General features: G+C 41.1%; 1 protein-coding gene across 5 annotated transcripts in view; it reads right to left on the bottom strand.

Annotated features, from left to right (window-relative positions):
• Positions 1–23,683, bottom strand: part of LOC121283487 (linker for activation of T-cells family member 2-like) — an 89,443-nt gene that overhangs the window by 12,497 nt on the left and 53,263 nt on the right. For 4 of the 5 annotated variants that reach the window (XM_041198121.1, XM_041198122.1, XM_041198123.1 and 1 more), the window contains 9 exons: positions 22,246–22,291; positions 16,852–16,895; positions 13,904–13,946; positions 13,653–13,696; positions 11,432–11,467; positions 10,329–10,359; positions 8,831–8,889; positions 5,829–5,885; positions 5,672–5,740 (listed from right to left, as the gene is read on the bottom strand). In XM_041198121.1, the coding sequence (XP_041054055.1) occupies positions 5,672–5,740; positions 5,829–5,885; positions 8,831–8,889; positions 10,329–10,359; positions 11,432–11,467; positions 13,653–13,696; positions 13,904–13,946; positions 16,852–16,895; positions 22,246–22,291 (429 nt within the window). Of the gene's footprint in view, positions 1–5,671; positions 5,741–5,828; positions 5,886–8,830; positions 8,890–10,328; positions 10,360–11,431; positions 11,468–13,652; positions 13,697–13,903; positions 13,947–16,851; positions 16,896–22,245; positions 22,292–23,393; positions 23,455–23,683 lie in introns of all 5 variants that reach the window. The other variant, XM_041198124.1, reaches the window with a different exon arrangement.

The raw sequence follows: 23,683 nt of genomic DNA, 5'->3' as shown, positions 1-23,683 counted from the left end.
AGTGGATCTGTACCTCCCCTTCATTTACCCACCTTTTACTTCCTATCCTTTGATACTCTTACACAATAACTTTGCAAGAAGGTAGTTCCATATTTCCATTACATTTTGTGTGAAAAAATGCTCTCTGATTTCACACAAATGACCTCGCTCTAATTTTATTATGCCATCTTATTCTAAATTCCCCCACTGAAAGGAATAATCTCCCTCTACCTACCCTATCAAATGATTTCATCACTTTAAACACCTGAATGAGGTCTGTCCTCAACCTTTCAAACTTGTGAAAGTTTATGCAAAGTGTCTTCATCTTTAAATCTTAATTTAATCTTTAATTAAATCTTCAATCTCTGATATCATTCAAAAGACTCTGAGGTACTCGCTGTTAAGGCCACAATACAGTGAAAATTGTATCACAGACAGTTCCAAAAAAGAGACAGATGTTCATTGAGACTCCCAAATAACTTGCATGGTAAGATACACAAGAGGCAGTCTGAAACGACTGGCATTCAAATAGCAAAACAGCGGTAGTCTTCAATGCATCAAGCCTTTCTTTTCTTCTTTATTCTTTCATGGGATGTGAGTGTCACGGGCAGGCCAGCATTTGTTGCCCATTCTGAATTGCCCTTGAACTGAGTGCCTTGCTCAGCCATTTCAGAGGCAGTTAGGAGTCAACCCCATTGCTGTGGATCTGGAGTAAAATGTAGGCCAGACCAGGTAAAGACGGCAGATTTCCTTCCCTGAATGACATTAGTGAACCAAATGGGTTTTTGTGACAATCACAGAACGTTAATGGTACAAAAAGGAGGCTATTCAACCCATCGTGTCTTCACTGGCTCTCCAAATGAGCATTATGACCTAGTGCGATTGCCCTGCCTTTTCCCCATACCCTTGCACATTGTTTCTATTCAAATAATCATCTAACGCCCTCTTCAATGCCTCGATTGAACCTGCCTCCACCAAACTTCCAGGCAGTGCATTCCAGATCCAAACCACTGGTGTGAAAAAGTTTTTTCTCGCATCACATTTGCTTCTTTTACAAATCACTTTAAATCTGTGCCCTCTCATCCTTGATCCTTTTATGAGCGGGAACAGCTTCTCCCTATCTACTCTGTCCAGCCTCCTCATGGTTTTGAACATCTCTATCAAATCTTCTCTTAGCCTTCTTCTCTCCAAGGAGAACAGTTCCAACCTCTCCAATCTATCTTAGTAACTGAAGTTTCTCATCCCTGGAACCATTCTTGTAAGCCTCTTCTGCACTGTCTCCAATGTGTTCACATCCTTCCTATAATGTGGCACCCAGAACTGTACACAAGACTCCAGCTGAAGTCTAACAAACGTCTTGTATAAATTCAGCATAACCTCCCTGCTCTTGTGCTCCATGCCACTATTAATAAAGCCCAGGACACTATGTGCTTTATTAACTGCTCTCTCCACCTGTCCTGACACCTTCAATGATCAATGCACATATACACCCAGGTCTTTCTGCTCCTGCACCCCCTTCAAAATTTCACCCCTTATTTTATATTGTCTGTCCATGTTCTTCCTACCAAAATGCATCACCTCACACTTCTCCACATTGAACTTCATCAGCCACCTTTCTGCCAACTCCACTAACTTGTCTATGTCCTTTTGAAGTTCTACACTGTCCTCCTCACAGTTTACAACACTCTCAAGCTTCATATCATCCGCAAAATTTGAAATTGTCTCCTGCATGCCAAGATCTAGATCATTAGTATATATCAGGAAAGGGTCCCAATACTGACCCCCTGGGGAACTCCACGATAAAGTTTCCTCCAGCCTGAAAAATATCCATTGACCATTACTCACTGCTTCCTATTTTTCAGCCAATTTTGTATCCACGTCCCTTTTATTCCACGAGCAATAATTTTTCTCACAAGTCTGTTATGTGGCACTGTTTCAAATGCCTTTTGAAAGTCCATGTACACCTCATCAACAGCATTACCCTCATCGACCTTTTCTGTTACCTCTTCAAAAACTCCAGCAAGTTAGTTAAACATGATTTCCCCTTTAGAAATCCATACTGGCCCATATTTTTCCATGTGACTACTAATTCTATCCTGAACAATTGTTTCTAAAATCCTGTCCACCATTGAGATTAAACTGACTGGTCTGTAATTGCTGGGCTTATCCTTCCAACCTTTTTTGAACAAGGGTGTAATGTTTACAATTCTCCAGTCCTCTGGCACCTCCCGAATCTAGGGAAGGCTAAAAGATTATGGCTGGTGCCCCTGCAATTTCTACTTTCACTTCCTTCAATATCCTTGCATGCACCTCATCGAGTCCCAGTACCTTTTCAACTTACCGACAGTCTATTCAACACTTCCGCCTAATCACTTTTGAACCCTTCTTGTGACAGAGTTTCCTCGTCTGTCACCATGGCCTGGGTAACATCTACCTCCTTGGTAAAGATGGATGCATAGTTTCATGGTCACCATTACTGAGACTAGTTTTATATTCCAGATTTATTAACTGAATTCAAATTTCACCAGCTGCTGTGGAGGGATTTGAACTGGTCTCCCCAGAGCATTAGCCTGAGCCTCTGGATTACTAGTCCGGCAACATTACCACAGTGCCATCAGCTCCCCACTTTACAACTTTAAAATGAGACATAGCCTGTTGCAAAGCTACTGTGTCTTTCACTCCCGCTTCCCCTTGCAGCTTTCTTTGTTTCTGTCCCGTTAGATCAGGATGTGCAGACTGATAAGGGATGGGAGCAGGTTTTGAGACAGAAATTTTGTAGAAAGGGGGGCTCTTGCAAAATCCTGGAATTCCTTCCTGAACAGCACTGTGGATGTAGCTTTGCTATGTGGACTGCAGTGAGACCAGAAGGTGGCTCACCACCACCTTCTCAAGGGCAGTTAGGGGTGGGCAACACATGTTGGTCTTGATAATGACGTTCACATCCCAATACCAAGAATGAATAAAAAACAAAATCATAATGGTAAAGAAACTGTTCTGCTTCTGGTATTGAATGCTGGCTTGGTTCTATCTCAGATACATCAATTTCTCTGCCACTTTGGATGTTGGGAATTAAAGAATTCTCCATTCTGTTGAAACTTATTTCTCATGATACATACAATGAACATTTTGAAAATGACACCTACAAACAGCTGATGCCAGTTTCCAAAATATCTGTCTTTTACTGGTTTCTCTCTCTATGCGTTGAGGTTTAGTGTCCATAACTGATCCCTGTGCTCAAGTCAAGATCAGACCAAGACCTTGTACAACTGCAGCAACACTTCCTGACTTTTGTATTCCCGTTCTCAAAATAAATAGCAACATTGCATTTACCTTTTTGATTGCTTATCATTTCCGAGTACTAATCTTTAGTGCTTTGTGTATGTGGACACCCAAAGCTCTTCCATCCACCTAGACTCTCGTCATTAAAATAACCAAATTATCTTTCACGTATCCAAAGGGATTGATCTTATGGAAGTATGTTTGAACAATAAATGTGCTACAGTTGGCCAGTCACCCTTGCTGGAAGGAGGTCTATGCGGACATCAGGTAGGCGAGGTAGAATTTCCCCAAAGCTCTCCCACCATAGCTTGATTTTAAGTTATTTATGCTGTTCTTTTTGTGGAGGGAGGTGGAGCTTCATTTCTCTCCCAACAAAGAGTCCCTGCACAGGAGAATTTCTGGGCTTGAGTGAGAAAAGGATAAGACACAGTTGTTTCCTGGTTGTACCTGAAGAGCTGCCACCAAGTTTGTTCTCTCACTAAACACTTCATGAAGGCACTGGCCTATTACTAATTTTAGATGTTGGAGATACAGTACCCAGAAATTCCACATCTTTGTACTCACTCCAATTGGAGTGGGGTGGGGGTGGGGGAGAATGTGGTTTGCAGGAAACTCAGTGGGGGAGCGGGGGGAGCTCTTTTACCAGTTCTTTACCCCTGGCCTTACAGTGGAGCTGCAGTAGGCTGGGTCTGCCATGCTGTGGTGCGCATATCCAAATTAAACATCAATGGCGGGAAATTTTTGAAGTATTTCAGTTTTTCCTCATTTGTGTGAATTACTCTATTTTATACCTCAATGAGGTAATCCACTTTCCCACTGGGATAATTCTTTTTGCTTGTCCTTGTATCTTTTCTAATGTCCTTTTTGAAGTGAGATCAGAAATACATTCATTGTGTGATGAAATGTACATTCGTTTTGGATTTTTTTTCTCTGTGTGTTTTTGTAATTTTGCACCTGTGGGGAGCGACACTTGGTCAACTGGAGATGTAACATTTTAAGGTACAGAATAGACCATCTGACTCTGCCTCAGGGCAGGGGGCTGAACCCTGTTGGGAGATATCACAGGTCAGTTCAAGGGTCACAGCAGTTCACTAACAGTTAGTCATGAACAGGAAAAGAGGAGGTTCGCTCCATACGGATGAAGTGCTACCATTAGCTCTGCGTTACTGGAGGGGGCTGGGGCTCTGAGAGGCCTGGGAGCCATTGGTGGCTCCATGCTGCTGAGAGTTGGGGCTCAGAAAAGCCCAGGAGCAGAGATTGCTCATTGCTGCTGAGGAGATTGAGGCTTAGGGAAGCCCAGAAGCAATTTTTGGTAGCAGCGCGACTGAGAAGTTGGGACCGTGCTTGAACGCTGGAACGTAGCCTAGCTGACACAATGGGGCACAGACTCGGTAGCAGGTTAGTTCAATTGGAAAAGAAGACCAAGACTTTGGAGCAGATCGAGAGAGAGCTAGAATAGTGTGCCTTATGTGTGAGGATTGTACACATGGAGTAGAGGTGCCGTCAGCTGGGAATCAGACTAGATCTTTGAAGGCGAGGAGCCGAAATTCCTTGTGAGGAAAACAGATTTAAAGAATTTTTGTGACTCAGTGATGACTGACGTCTGGGCAGGTTGCTGAGAAATTCAGGAGACCCGTCTTGGTTGTGTCTGCCATACAATGTGTAGTTTATGGTGTGTACAACCACAGTTTGTCTGTTGATTCCTGTTTACCTGTTATTTCTGGAGGCTAAGAGTACAGGATAGATAGTGTTGAGTGTTTGCCTTGCTGGCTTTTGTATAGTAAAATTTCTTCTGTTTATTTAAAATGTTGCGGTTTTATTCGATTAGTGAGTAACTGGAATTTCAAGTTGCAAATTTCATCCACTTTAACAAAAGATTAACGTTGGCCAGATCAGAATGAAATTTGGTGGTTTCGTTCAGGGTTGTATGAAAATTTGGAGATCTAGTCTGGGATCTTAACAACTGCAAGATCTGCCAGTATTAGAAAGCCTTAAAATACCCTTTATGCATATGTATTCCAATGTTCTCTCGCTGTCAAATAACTACCATTATTAATAAGTTTCCTTCAGCTGATGATTAATGACCATCCAATTTTCTGTAAGGTTCCCTACCCCGATCTCTCAATTGACATCACTGGGGCGTTGTTGGGCTGATTTGTGTGAACTATCTCCGATCTCATCCCTGCCCTTTCACTCAGTTTCATTCCCTGACCTTAGCTGTTCAACATCCTTTTGCTAGGGTTGAAATGAAACATACTTTGATAATCCCTGATATGTCTATAGGAGTTGAACGAGGCTGGTTTGAGCTCTACATAAGGCACGGATCTCTCTGGCCATCACCACTGATCCCTTTCTTACCAAGATATAAATCGCAGGTTTTCAGTGTTACTATTGGTTCAGCAATAACACTTACCCTCTGGCTCCTCCAGGTGCTTCCACTTTACGGCATATTCGCAGTTCTCGTAACTTCCGCCTGACTCCACTGAAATCAGATGAAACACTGTTAGCTGCAATTCTCTTTAAGTGTTTGTAATATTGAAAATGTAGAGGAAACCTGTTACTAAACCTACCAGATGTCTGACTCGCCGTTTTACCGATCTCCACATTTTCATACGAATTTGAATCGTCTTTGGGCAAAAATACAACAAGGTCACATTACAAACATCATCACAGAAAATCTGAGAAATATTCCTTGCTTATTAATCCTTTGACAACTGCACTGGGTTTCTGCCCCAAAATCAGAAGTGTGCAAGATTGTTCATACTATTGAGGGTAGGGACAAAGGAACATCGGAATACCAATCTTGAATCTTACCCCCGTGTTTCACTGCTTCTTGGCTACACTGTACGATGTGTGGGACATTCCAGTCTGAGGGAAGGAGAGAACAAACTCCCACAGAGGAGCTGATTCACGTTCTGCAAAGTGCATTTGCCAAAGTGCAGGATGTGGGGGAAGAGCAGGAGAGTGAAATTAATTGGATAGCTCTGTCAAAGAGTTAGCACAGGCATGATGGGCTGAGTGGCTGCCCTCCCTGCTTTATGATTCTAAAAAGCTAGGAAGTCTGGAGGCAGAAGCTTACGTAATTTAAAAAATATATTTAAATTAAGGACATTATGAAGTGTTTAAAGATCTCTATTCTTTTAATTCCATCTAAAAAGTATCCATTTGAAATAATTAAATATAACTTTCAGGTGAAATTGGATTTCTAATCTAACAGAAACCAGCTCCTTGTTCAGTCAGGTCCTAGTGTTCCAGCAGTGTGGATGATCTTTGCTGTCACCTGCCCAATTCTAATCTGTGTGCTTAGAGCTCCATCTAATGGCCAGATGCGGCAACTGATTAGAGGGAATTGACACCAGACAGAACAGGTGTATATGGGTAGCCTGTTATTTTTCAGTCAGTAACTTATATGGAAATTACCTACTTTGGACTATGTAGGAAAATGATAATGTTTACAATATAAATTGTTGCCATCTCATTGGGGGAAATAAACTTGCAGGGCTATGGGGATAGAGAAAGGGGATGACACTGGTTTGCTCTCCAGAGACTCGATGGGTAAAATGGCCTCCTTCTGTGCCCAGAGTTCCACAGTTCAAATGAACTAGTTTTACCGCCTCTGACTGGACATATTCTAAGACATTTTATCACATGTTCCTATGACCTGATGACAGTGCAAAGCCACTAATTATGTATTAATCAGAAGCAGGAATCCTCTTAATTGCCATCGCCTCCTAGCCCAGAGGCACTGAGACCAATTTAAGCACCCACAACTAGCACAGAACTGAGATCAAACTTTAGTACTTGGATCAGAACAGTGCAGAGCAATGCCTTTACTCTATCTGAAGGATGTCCAAACACGTAACCAAATCCAACCCACTACACAGTTTCAAATTGACCAGCTTCTAGTTGCAGCAGAACATATATCAGCATAATTGCCTGCCCTGCGTGAATAACAACATCAGGGAGGACACCGGCCTGATAATGAGCCTCCCACACCCACCAACTGAGATAGTTGCCCTCAGGCAGGGACCTGCCTTACTGCAGATTTCCGAGACAAAGCCTGACTACAGGGAGAGAGTAGCACTTAGGAGAGTGGGAGAGATGTGTGATCCCACTGAAATCCCATTTCCAACCCTGACAGTGGTCTCACTACTCGATATGCTCATTCCCCACCAGCCTAAGGTCAATGGGCCAAAAGACCGCCTTCTGCGCCATAATGACTCTATTGCCCAGCAATTTTAGAGTACTTTCTATCTGTTTTTTGTCAACAGGAATTTTGTCACCTGCTCCCCCTTCCCCCAAAGTGATTACTGATTAAAAGAATGCACTGAACTAAACCAACTGGAAGTAGTGATGGAGAAATGTTAGAAAATGCATTGGGAGATTTATAAAAGCAGTTATTTCACTCTCATATGATTTTCTACCGTATATTGTAATATTGCTTTAAGAGAGATTATGCTGATGAGTAAGTATTCGGAATGTAAACCATGTGACCGACATTGTTCAGAGGAGCTTTCAATTTAGCTAGCAGCATGTGGCGTGAAGGAATTGCAGCTATGCTTTCTGGTTAACAATAGCTGTTGAATCTTTGTAGTAAATCTGTCTGCTGAGCAATCCTGTTCTACATTGTCAAATAAACCAAACCTACCTTTAGTTTACCAGTCCTGAGTGAGATTGGTAAATTTGTATTAAGCAAACATAGAAATACAATGTGGTACATTTAATTGAAGTTTGTTTATGAATATTATATGAATTGGTTTTGTAGATAAAATAAATTTCTAAACTAAAAAATCTCAAATCATGAAAAGCAGATCAGGCAGATTACCATTTACCGTAAAATAGAGGGACATGAGGAGGATCATCCGGAACCATCTAGAAAACCTGATCTTTCATGACAGTAATACCGTCTCTTAAGTAACGTCAACATCCCTATTTTTCAGACTCCAACAGCTTATTCCAAATATCAGCTTTAGCTCAATGGGTAGCACGCTTGCCTCAGAGGTGGGTGATTGTGGGTTCAAGGCCCACTCCATCCAGAAACTTGAGCCCTTAATACAGGCTGTGCTTCAGTGCAGTACCGAGGCAGTGTTACACTGCCACAGGAGCTGTCTTTCACATGAGCTGTTAAACTAAGGCTCCATTGTGGTCAGTCAAATAAAAGATTACACAATGATATTTGGAAGAGGAGCAGGGAACTATTCTTAATGTCCCTCCCCTCCCCAATATTTATTTCTCAATCACCACCAAAAACACATTAACTCATCATGGTTGTTTGTGGGACCTTGCTTTGTGCAAATTGGCTGCTATGTTTACTAACATAACAAAAGTGGCTGCACTTCAATAGTTGAATGCAGGTGGGTTGTCCTGTGGTCTCATTGGCACTCTATAATTACAAGTTCTTTTTATGTGTTGACCATCTTTCATGTAAGTGGAATTCCCTGGTATCAGCTCTAAATTTACCTTTTGCAAGCTTGAACCTGCCACTCCCTGTTATACTACTGGCTCAGAATAATGCACCAATCAATCAACAGACATGCAGTTAGACCCAAGTTAATGTCAGGGTGTAACTTACCATTGGGAGGTTTGAGAAATTCCTCAGGGAAGCAATAATATTCTGCTGCTAAGGGATTTCTGCCAAAGGAAACAAAAGACTAGAAATTAAATTCAAAGCAATCATCAGTTAATAACCTGCAATTGTGAACAAGCAGAATTAAATCCAAAAGCGCAGTGCAAACCTGCCCAGTGCTGTCTCAATAACTGGGACTGGGATTCCAGTGTTGGCTGACCCAGTGCCATCTCAATAACCGGAATTCCACTGTTGGCTGACCCAGTGCCATCTCAGTAACTGGGATTCCACTGTTGGCTGACCCAGTGCCATCTCAGTAACTGGGATTCCACTGTTGGCTGACCCAGTGCCATCTCAGTAACTGGGATTCCACTGTGGACCTGGATAAATATGCCAGGTTGCTGTGTCCTGTTGTAAATGCAGACAAACCCCGATGGTCACACCGTCAAACTCACTTTCCATGTCCAGGGTTATGATGATAGCGGTAATGTGCAAGCTATCAAATGGTACTTGGTGCTCATGGAGCGGCTCCCTGGGAATGACATGGGTGGGGAGGCAATGTGCAGCTTTGGTGATGGTGGACAGTTCGTGGATCAGCCACCCAATAAGTGGTGTTAAGATATGGATCAGCTATGATCTAACTGAATGGTGAAACAGGCTCAAGGTGCAGAATGGCCTCCTCCTGTTCCTCTACTCATATGCCTATACACCCCATCTAACATTGTTTGCCATCAATTTCAATGGCGTGAAAAGACGGGCAGGCAATCTGATACCACCACTTGTCCAGCTCTGCCCAAGTGAAAAATTATCCCCAAAATCTTGGGCAAAGAGAAAAAGTATTAAATCAAATTTCCACAGCATTTCTGTGAATTGTGGGATCTTCCAAATTAATCACTTTCACAGCCTCTTTGGGTGAGACTGCCAATTTTGCCAGTCCTGCAGACTCACATCCTCTTTGAACTGGGCAGGGACAGACAAATTCAATCTACGTTAGACCCTTACAACAGCAGCCTTGCATTCCATCACTCTGGACTGGGATCAAAGAGGAGCTCAGTGCTCCAAGTCTAGCATCAGTCCCTCGACATTCAATTGAGGCCAATTCTTCTTGTCAGCATCCTTCCAACAATTTCGAAATCCAATTTTCCCAGTGAGGAATGTGTGCAAGGAGGGGGTATCATTGAATCAGACTGTAGCAACATGAATGGGAGATAACACTACCCATATCCCTCACTGCCCCCCACAGACCCAATTTTAACATGAGTTCTGCAATCTAAATTTAAGAAAGCTTAGAAACGGGGAGTGGGGCTGTCTTGCAGAGAGCCAGCACTGACACAATGGGCTGAATAGCCTTCCTCTATGGTGTAACCATTCTATCTTCCTCTCTCCCCATTTTGTTTTATATTTTGCAAGTGCCTACTGTTTGATTCTATTCTCAGATTCCAGTGCTACACCTGAAAGAATCCAGACTACAGTTTATATAAGCAGAAAGTAAACAGTGACTTACATGTAATTCTGGTCTTGTTCATGATTGTTTGCTGGAAGAGAACAGAACTTGTTACTTTATCTTAATAGTTTCCACAGGTGGCAAACCATCAACAACACACCACGAACAGGCATGGGGATGCTTAGAAACTAAATTAGAACTATCTGAAGAATCTATTGAAACAGTAACAGAAGATAATGGCCTGGCATGAGCGTATTGTATGGCAATGATCGGTCTATGGTTCAGATAAAGAAAGAAAAATTTGCATTTGAATAGTAACCTTCCCATCCACTGGGGAAGACGGTGGCATGGTGGTAATGTCATTGGACTAGTAATCCAGAGGGGGACATTAATATTCTGGGGATACTGGTTCAAATCCCACCATGGCAGCTGGTGGAATTTAAATCAAATCAATAAGATAATGAAATTTTCATTAAAAACCCATCTAGCTCCTTTAGGCCATCCCTCCCAGGTCTTGCCTACATGTGACTCCAGGCCCACAGCAATGTGGTTGACTCTTAACTGCCCTCTGAAATGCCTGAGCAAGCCACTCAGTTTAAGGGCAATTAGGGATGACCAACAAATGCTGGTCCAAAAATAATTATTCTCCCGTTTATACATGGCTGTTAAATCCTAATTTACATCTTGGTGGTGTCCTACAATTCTTGATAGGAGTAGGCTGGACTAGGAATCAATCGCAGAATGATCTAATCTATTTTTGGTAGAGTAAACTTGCCAAGTAAATTTGACTGTATTAAAACAAATTTGCATATAATTAAGATGACACCTCTACCCTTGTCCTACTCCCAGGCTTTAAATTTAAAAGGATTAACCTTTCCCATATCATCCCTCTATAAAATAACTTCTTAGCTGTACCCTTTCTAGTAGTTCTTATGGTGTAGTTTGACCAGAATTGGATACAGTGTTAAAGATGGGTCTGCCTGGCGTTAAGTTGAGCATTGTACAGTTCAATCATGATCTCCCTCTGACTTTTCTTGGATTTGAAAACAAGAAGTGATATTATCAAAATTATTGAATTAAAACTTTAATTCATAATGGTTACAACAACTACCTGTCCTCACTTGCACTCCATTACAATACCACTCTGGAAATTGTTCACTTACCAATACTTATGTTGCCGTAGCCAGGTGTGTTTCCAGCTGTTAGAAAAGAGAGTGGAGTTTAAGTTTGGCAGCAGCAAGTGCTAATATTACATTCTGTCCTCTCTATCTTAATTGTCTTTAATCCCTTTCCCGAAGGAGCTCTGATTGCTGTGATCCAGTTCCCTGGGCAATGATTGCTATCCAATACCTGCTCCAGGTTTTCTTGTTTCACGTGTGAATGTAGGTTGCCAGCACTGGCAGGGGATTTGACTGAGCAGAACATCTACGCAAGACCAGCACAATCCTCACATCTAGCAGGTCACTAATCAGGAGTGGCAATTCCAAATATATCTTAAAAGAGCCATATAAAAGATGGGGTAATGGAATTTTGGGTATTATGTTTCTTTATAGAAACATTGAAACTGGAGGTCAGTCATCCCCTCAAGCCCATTCTGGTATTCCATAAGATCATGGCTAATCTTCCATCTACCTACTTTCGCCCCATATCCCTTAATACCTTTGGTTAACATCTCAATTGTAAAACTAGTAAATGACACAGCATCAATCATCATTTGCAAAGAGAGTTTCAAACATTTACTATCCTTTGTGTGGAGAAGTGTTTCCTAACTTCACCCCCTGAAAGATCTACCTCTAATTTTTCCATTAAGTCCTCTAGGCCTAGACACCCCAACCAGTGGAAATATTGTTTCTCTCTCTCCTATCTTTTCCTCTTAATACCTTGAAAATTTCAATCAGATCTCCCCTTTAACCTTCTAAACTTCAGGGAATACAACCCTAGTTTGTGTAACCTCCCCCTGGAGTCCAGGTATCATTTTGATAATTCTATGCTGCTCTTCAAGGCCTATATATCCTTCCAAAGGTATGGTGCCCAAAATTGCTCACAATACTCTGGGTATGGTCTAACCAAGTCTTTATTGCTATAACATGACTTCTAACTCCCTGTATTTTAGTCCTCTTGATATAAAGTCCAGCATTCTTTTAGTCATTTTGATTATTTTCTGAACCTGTCTATGACATTTTAATGATATATGTACATGGACCCCAAAGTCTCTTTCAGCCTTTACTGTTTGGAGCTTTTCACCATTTAGAGTGTGCCCTGTTCTATCTTATTTAAGTTCAAAGTGGATTATCTCATATTTGCCTATGTTGAATTCAATTTGCTACAGTTTTGCCCATTCACTTCATCTATTAATATCACTTTATAAATTTATTCTTCCATCTGCACTGCTTGCAGTGCCACCTATCTTTGACTCATTGGAAAACTTGAACATGTGTATTTCCATCCCATCATCTAAGTCGTCAATAAATACAGTGAATAGTTGAGGACTCAACACAGATCCTTGCAGAAGACTACTAGTTTCATGCTGCCAAATAGAGTATTGGCCCATTATCCCTACTTTTTGTCTCCTGCCACTCAGTCAATTTCCTAACCAGATCAATAATTTGCCTTCGTTTCTAAGAACATTAACTCTCAGTCTCTTATGAGGAACTTTATCAAATGCCTTCTGGAAGTCCATATAAATAACATCCATAGACATTCCCCAGTCCAATATTTTAGTCACCTCTTCAAAAAATTCAATCAGGTTCATCAGGCATGACCTACACTTTACAAATCCATTCTGGCCCTTTCTGATCAGCTGAAATTTTTCAAGGTGTCCAGTCATCCTATCCTTAACAATAAACTCTAGCAAGTCCCTGGATTCTCTCTCTCTCTCTTTCTTAAAGTGCGGAACGATATCTGCAAATTTCCAATCTTAAGGAACAGCTCCCGAATCAAGAGAACTTATTTAAAAGAAATGACATTCCTCTCCTCTTGCCCTATCGTAGGATTACTAACATGGCAGTTCTATGTGAAGGGTCAGGAGTAAGTTCAGGGAAAATATGAGCGGCAGAGAGAGAATAAGAAATACAGCAAAAAAGCGACAAAGGGCAGATTTACAAAAAGGGAGTGAGTTTAAGCAATCAAGTCAGAGGCAAAGAGAAAGAGATACCAAAGTAACAGGAGAGAAAAAAGGTTATACATTGAAAGAATGTGAGAAAGAGGGAGAGAAAGAAGTGAAGACAGAGTGAGTGTGACAGAAGAAATGAAAGGGCACAAGCAGAGACAAGGAGACAATTTTTTTTTTTTGCCTGTGAATAATAGGCAGATGGTCTGCTTTTAGGGTAAGTAGCTAACACAGGCTGTCCCTGAGAAGGGATTCTTAAACTGTTTCATACAAACCTTGGTGAACGTGTGAAATTAAATCATTTGAGGCAGCCAAATTCCTGAAAAAAGTTAGAAGTATGTTATTCAAGATTATTATCTTACTTCTGGTGCTTAGCAAATCAACCAGAAATGCAGCAGCTCACATCAATAGCTCACACACACACACAGACACAGACATACACATTCTTATACATCTGGTCAACTCAGAGGGAAATTGAGGGGTTTTTATAAACATCATTGATCATACTTTGCACCACATTTCTTACTCAGTCTTTGAATCCGGTGTTGGTGTTGGTTCTGGTCGAGACACTAGAAAAAAATAAAGACAACATTTTACTCAGTGAAAATTAAAAGTCATACCAATTGAATTAATTTCTCTGTGTAGTGATACTGATTTAGTCTTTGATATATTAGACAGTTTTTCAACAAGCTATACGAGTGTGCCTGGGCCCAAACATACTCCCCTCCCAAACCTTAAGCTTCCCACACTTAACCTAGCATCAAAGTAGAGGTTTACCTCACTATCGTATGTTCTTCTCTGTTCTATCTTACAGACCACTTTGTACCTTATGTCTTCATTCCCAGTCTTTGTGAAAAGGCTTGATAACAAAAACACCATCTTGTGATGCTTGCCACCTGTAGCAATGCTATAATTTTTAAATGTTCTTCACAGAGGAGAAATATTTACTGAACTGTAAAGAGAGAAAGAACTTGCATTGTGCTCTTCATGAACTCCAGGATGTCCAAAGTGTTTTACAGACAATGAAGAAAGAATATAATTAGGAGGAGGTAGTCCACATGGCAACTCAAGCCTGTTCTGGATTCAGTACAATCATGGCTGATCTTCTGCCTCAACTCCACTTTCCCTTCTGCTCCCCAAATCCCTCAATTCTCTGAGACACCAAAAGTCTGTCCATCTCAGCCTTAAATATATTAATTGATGGAGCTTCCACAACCCTCTGGGGAAGAGAATTCCAAAGATTCACAACCCTTGAGTGAAGAAATTTCTCCTCACTTCAGTCCTAAATGATTGACCCCTTATTCTGAGACTGTGCCCCCATGTTCTAGATTCCCCAGCCAGGTAAACAACCTCTCGGTGTCTACTCTGTCAAGCCCTTTCAGAACCTTGTATGTTTCAATGAGATCACCTCTCATTCTTATAAACTTCAGAGGACAGATGCCCAGTTCACTCAGCCCCTCATTATAGGACAACCATCTCACCCCAGAAACCAAACTAGTGAACCCTCATTGTACCACTTCTAATGCAAGTATGTCCTTCCTTAAATTGGGTACCAAAAACTTGATCTTCTCATGGAGGTAGAAGACATGGCTGTGATACTAATGTTTTGCAATCGTCTTCATTAGATGAGAGGATGCTGCCAATGTAGCAATAAATTATGAGGTATAGCAATATTGAATAGGATAAAATCAGATAAGGTGGTCATTGAAAGTTTGGCAGTTCTTAAGGTAGAAATGTCACCAATCCTGGTTGGATGTATCCTAAGCTAATGAGGCAAGTAAGAGTCGAAAGTGCAGAAGCTCTGGCCACAATCTTCCAGTCTTCCTTGGATATAGGAGTAGTACCTAATGACTAGAGGATTGCACACTGCACACCTCTGTTGAAAAAAAATGGAAGAGATATAATCCCAGTAACAAAAGGCAAGGCAGCCACCATTGGTTGTGAGGAAACCTTTGGAGACAATAACCTGAAACAAATGCATTGGTGTTTAGAAAATTCTGGGCTAATAAGTAAAAGAAAGCCCAAACATGTTAAAAGCAAATCATGTTTAACAAAGCTTGAGTTCTTTGAAGTAACTGAGAAGGTTGATGCAAGTAGTACAGTTGTTGTTGTGGATAAGGACTTTCAAAAGCCGTTTGATAAACACATAGCAGATTTGTAAACAAAATTAAAGCCCATGGGATTAAAGAGATGGTGGAAGCATAGATAAAAAAGTGGCTAAGGAAAGCAGAGAGTAGTGGTGGATGGTTATTTTTCAGACCGAATGGAAGAATACACTGATGTTTCCAGAGGTCAGTACTAGGATCACTGCTCTTTCTGATATATATTAACGATCTGGATTTGAGTATGCAGGGCATAATTTCAAAGTTTGCAGACAATCAGGGAAGACAGTGGCATAATGGTAATGTTGCTGGACTAGTAACCCAGAGATCTAGGCTAATGCTCTGGGACAGGGGTTCAAACCCCACCATGGCAGCTGGTGGAATTTGAATTCACTTAATAAATCTGGAATTGAAAGCTAGTCTCAGTAACGATTGTCATAAGAACCCATTTGGTTCTCTAACGTTCTTATCCGATCGAGCCTACATGTGACTCGAGACCCACCACAATGTGGTTGACTCTTAACTGCCCTCTGCAATCATTCAAGGGCAATTCAGGAGGGGCAACAAATGTTGGCCTTGCATGCAACACCCAAATCCCATGAGCGAATAATGTAAAAAAAGATGATATGAAACTCGGCAAGTAGTAAACAATGAGGATAGCAACAGACTTCAGAAGGACATAGGCTACTCAAGTGGGCAGACACATGGCGAATGAAGTAGGTGTGAAGTGATATATTTGATAGTGAAAACAATACAATTTTAAAGGAACAGAGACCTGGCGTTGAATGCACACAAATTGTTACTGGTGGTAGGAGAAGGTTGTTAAAAAAGCATATGGGGTCCTTGGTTTTATTTAGTGGATTAGAGTAGAAAAGCAAAGAAATTATGTTAAATATTGTGTCAAACATTGATTAGGCCTCAGTTGGAGTAATGTGCTCAATTCTGGGCACCATGCTTAGGAAAGATGTCAGAAGAGATTTACTAGAATAGTACCAGAGATGAGTGACTTTGGTTACATGGAGAGACTGGAAAAGCTTGGATTGTTCTTAGAGCAGAGGAGGTTGAGAGGAGATGTGAAATGAGGAAACGTTGCTTAGAAAGAAACACAGCGAGCTGTTATGATCTGGAATACACTGTGTGACGGGGTGATAGTAGCAGATTCAATAGTAACTTTCAGACAGTAATTGGAAATATATTTTAATGGCAAAAATTGCAGGGATATGGGGAAAGAGCGGGGACATGGGACTAATGGAATATTTCTACCAAAGAGCCAATACAGACATGATGGACCAAATGGCCTCCTCTTATTATACAATTCTATGATTTACCTGGATGTTAATAATTTTTTTATGTCATTGTATGTTAATATTACCTGTATATGATCTCACTACTTCAAATCGCTTCTTGTCTTCATTCCTAAAAAAGACATGTTAAATTGTATGAAAATGGAACATTTCTCTCCAGTCTAGTAGCTGAAATCTCATGTTTGATGTGCAGAAGTCCAATGTCTGTTTAAAAGGAAGTATGAGGAAGTACCCCAAGCTGTACCAGACAGGTAGCACCTTCATACCACAAAAAATGAAGCAATGCATGTTGCATGTAGTAAGACCTGCAGAACATCTGGCTTTAGGCTGATTATTGGTAAGCAACATTCGAGCCACACAATGTCAGGCATTGACCATCTTCAGCAACACAAATCTAATCACCTCTCTTTGGTAATCAATGCCATTATGATCACCAAGTTCCCCACCATCAAAATCCAGGGGGTCAGTACAGTTCAGAAATGTAACTGGACCAGCCACGTAAAAGGCATTGCTACCAGAGCAGATCAAAAGGCTGGATATTCTGCAGTGAGCAGATGAACATATAAATTAGGAGTAGGCCATTCGGCCCCTCAAGCCAATTCGCCATTTGATAAAATCATGGCTGATCTGATTGTGGCCTCAGCTTCACCTTCCTTCCTACCCCTGAAGACCTTTGACTCTTAGAATCTATCTAACTCAGACTTAAAAATATCCAATGACCCTGCCTCCATCGCTTTTTGGGCAAGTGTTCCACAAGAGAAGTGAGAGAAAAAAATTCTCCTCACCTCTGTCTTGAATGGGTGATCCCTTATTTTTAAACTGTGTCCCCTAGTTCTAGTCTCTCCCACAAGGGGAAACATCCTTTCAACATCCACTCTGTCAAGTGCCCTCAGAATCTTATGTGTTTCAGTCAGATCACCTCTCATTCTTCTAAACTCAAATTGATACAGGCCTAACCTGTTCAATCATTCCTCAAAGGATAACCCCCTCATTGCAGGGATCCACTGAGTGAGCCTTCTCTGAACCCTTCACCTACTGCACACTTGCCTAGATGAGTGCAGCAGCAACAATACTCAAGAGGCTTGACACCACCCAGAATAAAGCAGTATAATTGAACGGCAAAATATCCACGAGTTTAAACATCTGCTCCCTCCAATACCATGGTTGCAGTGTGCACCATGAACAGGGCGAACTGCAGAAACCTGTTGAGGTTTCTTCAATGACACTTTCCAAGCCTGCAACCTCCACCGTGTCGAAGGGGGCAAGCCATCATCACTCCCAGGTCTCTCTCCAAGTCATACACCATCCTGAGTTTGATGCAGATTGCCATTCCTTTACCAACATGGGAAAAATGCCAGGAACTCTCTCCCTAACAGTACCATCACCATGTAGACTGAAGCTGTTCAACAAGGCAGGCCAACCCTACTTTCTCAAGGGAAACTCGGGAGAGCGATACCAAGTGTGGCTTTGCCAAAGACATACTCATCCAGAAAAATGATAGAAATAAAAATCAGAATTTTATAACTTGGTCATTTTAGAGACTGATCAGTTGATCAGTTCTGACTTCCCAAGTGGATTCAGTGATACAGTTTGAGGAACATGTAATGGACAGGGGACCAGGAGAACTCCCCTGCTCTTTTCCTAATTGTGTATGGGATCTTCTATATCCATCTGAATGAACCCACAGCCTTTGTTCAAGGTCTTATCCAAAAGATTAGATAACATTTTTGAACCATAAAACTTTTTTGTAATACTACACACAGAACAGTGAAAAGAAAATATACTTTCATTAATGTAGCTCTTTGTCACTGCTCTCAGAAACCTCAACGTGTCAAATTCAGATAGAGTGTATCATGTCAATCACAAGAACATGAGAGTTAAGAGCAGGAGTAGACCATTCAGCCCTTTGTGCCTGCTGTGCCATTTTTGATGGCCTATATGCTTGGAAAAGCCTGCATTTTCTTAATTGTGCAATGCCCATTTAAAACCAAAGTTGACACTGAAAAGGGGGAATTTTAATCTTCAGAGAGACTGAGCAAGGAAAATTTATAGTAATAGTTTGGAGCACAAGGGGACAATGCAGAAAGGTGAAGTTGAGGCTTGCCCCCTTCAACACGGTGGAGGTTGCAGGCTTGGAAAGTGGAATTGAAGAAACCTCAACAGGTTTCTGCAGTTCGCCCTGTTCGTAGTGCACACTGCAACCATGGTATTGGAGGGAGCAGATGTTTAAACTCGTGGATATGTTGCCATTCAATTAGACTGCTTTATTCTGGGTGGTGTCAGAGTCTGAAAGAGGATTAATTGGTTTCCCAATTATGACATCATTAGGCTCGAAGAAATGTCCATGTGACCTGAGGTTGCATAGGAATGAACAGCTAAGAAGCAGAAAGTAAATAGAAAGCTAATTACAGTGGTGTTGGGTCAACCTGTATTTTCTGTTTGGCAGTTCAGAACACACAGAATTCGTTTGAAGAGGAAACGAACTAGGTGCTCTCTGAATGGAAGAGTTTTTTGTTTGGCAGTCTTTGAACAGATCCTGATATTGAGAATAGAGCAGAGACTGTGTGTTATACAGCTGGAAAGAACAAAGAGCTAAAGACAGGAAGGGCAACGGATTGTGGATTGGACAATACCCATTGCTGTTGTTTCAATGTTGCCAGAGCCCACTAGGCCGTATAAAAGGATCAGAGAAGGGAGTCTCTAGGGATTCAGTACCATTAGTGTCATGATCTGAGTGAGAGAAGGTTGGTAGAAGTACACCTTATTGGTGTTGACCATGTCCGGGGACTCTGGATGGAATACTGCTACTGGTGAAAGTGAGTCAAGGGTTGAAACGATTGGATGGGAAATGAGAGATCCTACAAAATAGAGGCCGAGTTGGAAAGACTAAGATTGCCCGTGGTGCCACATTTGTGCGGGAGATAAATGCAAGAGCTTGTAACTATGTGAGGTGTATCTTTGCTGTATTGACTATTTAAAAGTGAAATTTACCTTTTCATTTGAAATATCCTTCATCTGTTAACTAATTTCGAATTATGTTGATTTTAGTTGGTTTGCTACAGTAAAAGTTGTAAAAAGTGTAATCTTGTCCAGAGATTTTTTTCCACGTTGGCATCCTTTCTTTTTAAAAAGTTATTGGCCTCTTCAGTGATCTTAACACATTCAATAAGATCATGACTGAGCTACCTCAACTTCATCTTTCTTCATTGTCCCCTTGTGCTCCAAACTATTACTATAAATTTTCCTTGCTCAGTCTCTCTGAAGATTAAAATTCCCCCGTTACTGTATTATGCTTGCTACATGCATTTTTAATTTCCTGAGTTATGCTCTTACTGATACTAACTATTTTTAGGTGACTTATGACCTACTCACATTAGTGTTTCCTGTCCCTGTTAGCTCCATCGAAACTGATTTTACATCTTAATTTTCTGAGCTAGGATCCTCCCTCTACAGTCATTACCCCAAAATTTATTATTAGGGCTACCCCCTCCTTTTCCCTCTTACCTATCTCTGGTTAAGTATCCTGCAATACTTAATTCCCAACCTTCACCGTGCCTATGGCCAGGATTTTCCAGTCCTGCCCACTCTCTAGCCCTCCCTGAACCAATTATTTTTACCCTAATCTCTGCTCTGAAGCCTCAAAATTTCTCTTACTGTTTTAAATTTACTCATTCCTGTATCGTCCCAAAACACACACACATCATTCCCCACCACCACCCCCCACCCTGTCCAGTGCTTCATTAGTTTAGAGTCCCATCTACCTCCTGGGTTATTCGGCTCATTAGGACACTGTCACTAGCCAGTTTATAAGCCGAGACTGTCCCAACCAAACCGTTCCCTCTTTCCCCAGTACAGACGTCAGTGCTCCACGAATCGAAATCCTTGCCTCCCACACCAGTCTTTAGGCCATGCATTTAACCTTCTAATCTGTTTATCCCTGTGCCAATTTGCATGTGGCTCAGGTAACAATCCAGGAATTATTACCTGCATGGTAATTCTGACTAGCTCCTCAAACACCCACAGCAGAACCTCATTTTCAGTTCTACCTACGTCGTTGGTCCCGATGCGGATCAGAACAACTGGATCCTTGTCCACCAAGTTCTTCTCCAGCTGAGAGGAGATGTCTTTAACACTGACACCAGGCAGACATCACAGCTGTCAGAATGCCCACTTACTATCCTCCATCACTATACTTTGGCCTATCACGACCACATTCTTTTTCATTCCCTCATTTGAATGGCCTCCTGTACTATGGTGCCATGGACAGTTTGCTTAACCACCTTGCAGACTTTGCCCTTATCCATACAGGCAGCAAGAACCAGGTGACTGTTGGATAAGGGCAATGTAAAGTTCCTCCAGCACTGCACCCTATACTCTCAGTCACACCCTTTTGTCTGTAACCGCCAATTAAAACTGTGCCACTACATAACCTAAACCTAATTGGTGGGGCATTAGTTATGACTGCCTCCTAGGGTCAAAGTATCTCTCCTTGATTTTCCACACAGTTTGGACCTCGGCCTGCAGCACAACAATCCTGAGCTGAAGTTCCTCAAGTTACAGATGCTTGCTGTCGGTGTAGCTGTCCGGGACTGTGATACTCTCCACAAACTCCCACATGCTGCAACTGTGGTACATTACCTGCACTGTATTCCTTGTAAAACCTTGTTTTATTTATTTAATCATGTATTTAATCAACTGAAATATATTTTTTTAAACAGCTGATTTGATCTGATTTAAAATTCTAGGTAGATTAAATTAAACTTACGTTTAATTTACCCTGCCACCTCTTGTGCTGCAAAGTGATGTTATGATTTTTCTCCTGTTCTGTTCTCAGACTCTCACATTTCAATTCTTGTACTCTCAGGGTCACGCTCTTGCTTTCCCATCACTTTATACTCTGAGGGCTGCTCTCTCTCTCCTTCCACCACTTCATACTCTTGGGGCTGTGCCCTCTCCCTCCTATATACTCCTATAATTGGTGGTGAGGTGTTAAAGATCACTTGAAACCCAAGCGGCTGTGACAACATGCACTCTTACATGTATGTTGTATTGTGGAGCGATGGATAGTAATGGTAGAGGCTCCAACATTCTTTCCACTGCATGGCTGACCAGGATCTCTCCCGCTCTTACCACCTGTCATTGGTGTGTGTTGGAAGGATTTGCAGGTTGATACTCAACCTATTTGGCTGCATCATGAATGCACCTTCCTTGGCCATCTAGTCCTGGAGTGGGACTTGAACATGGAATTTCTGGCTCAGAGGCAGGGACACTACCCACTGCACCACAATCCTAAACTTATTGATCATTATTGTGAATTATTGATCATTTTGAACAGCGTAGTTCATATCAATCATTTACTCATCAAAATTGTGTCAATTTCAGACAGAGCACCTTATACCAATCACACAGACACCTGAAAAGAGCACTGCAGTTTTGAACTGAGCAATCTGACATCTACTTACATGTGAACACTCTGGCCTTTTCTCCTGGTCTCTTCTCTGATTATAGCTGTGGATATAGAAAGAAGACCTGTTAACTCATCAAGCCTTTCCTAAATTAAAAGTAATGGCCCATTTAATTCTTTACGGCTTCCATTTTCCACCAGATTTTACATTCTCTGTCTCTCCTTACACAACAGAAACTCTCTAATTAACTAAAAATGTTCAAGGTCTTCAGTCACACTATCCTTAATTATAGACTCTTAGTAATTTCTCAACAACAGCTATTAGGGTAACTGTTCTATAATCCCCTGATTTCTCACTCTCACCATTCTTAAATAGCAGTGTGATATGTGTAATTTGTCAATCAAAAGGAACAGTTTCTGAGTCGAAAGAACTTTGGAAGATTATAGTTAGGATTCCGCAATGTTCGCACCTACTTCCTCGAAAACCTTGTGATGGAAACTATCTGCTCTTGGGAAATTGTCACTCTTTACTGCCATTATTTTCTTCATTATTTTTATTTTATTCATGTTAATTTTCACAGAATCACAGAATTGTTACAGTGCAGAAGGCGGCCATTTGGCCCATTGTGTCTGCACTGGGTCTCCGAATTAGCAACTCATTTAGCACCATTCCACCGCCTTCTCTCCGTAACCCTGATGAGTCCCTGTCTCTGATTTAATATTAGTTTCTTTAGGAGTCTGGCATGCTGATCTCTTCCTCTACTGTAAATATTGATGTGAAATAACCTTAACATGTCCAGTGTTTCTTTATTTTCAATAGATCACCATTGTCAACTTTTGAAGGCTCATTTTGCTCTTAACCACCCTCTTTTTCATAATACGATTGTTTAAAAAATGGTGTTGACTTTAATATTCCTTGCAAGCTTCTTTCCATAATCCCTTTTTGTATAGTTCTCATCTATTATGTCACTTTTTGCTATTCTTCGTATTTCTCCCATTTGCTGGAATCTCTGCTACTTTTGGCATTTTTGTGTGTTTTACTTTTTTGTTTTATGTTATCCTTAACTTCTTTTGTCATTCATGGCTTTATTTTTGGAAAGTAGAATTTTTCCTTTTTAGAGTATAAATTGACTTTGTATCACATTACAGTCTTTCTTCGAAGATCTCCCATTGATTGTCTATCATTTAATCCAATAACATATTTACCCAGTTTACTGTGGACAGTCTGTCTCATCTCATTGAAGTTGGTGCTATGCAAATCTAGAAACTTTGTGTTTGAAAGAAAGATACATGATATAGTTACAATATTGAACTCAATCACATTATGGTCATTATTAGGTAAATGTTCATGCAGTTATAGATAGGAGGGGTGTTAATTTAAACCACACTGATTTCTCCTCTCACCACTCGTCCATAAACAGAAAGGTATTTTGATTTGCTTCCCCCTTTTAAGTGGCAGCACATTTCCCAACCCCTCAGTTTTGGTGTGATACACT

The sequence above is a fragment of the Carcharodon carcharias genome, chromosome 10 (genome assembly GCF_017639515.1).
Source record: "Carcharodon carcharias isolate sCarCar2 chromosome 10, sCarCar2.pri, whole genome shotgun sequence".
NCBI classification, from domain to species: Eukaryota; Metazoa; Chordata; class Chondrichthyes; order Lamniformes; family Lamnidae; genus Carcharodon; species Carcharodon carcharias.
The sequence above is the reverse complement of the archived record's forward strand: the minus strand, read 5'-3'. Positions and strand labels throughout refer to the sequence as shown.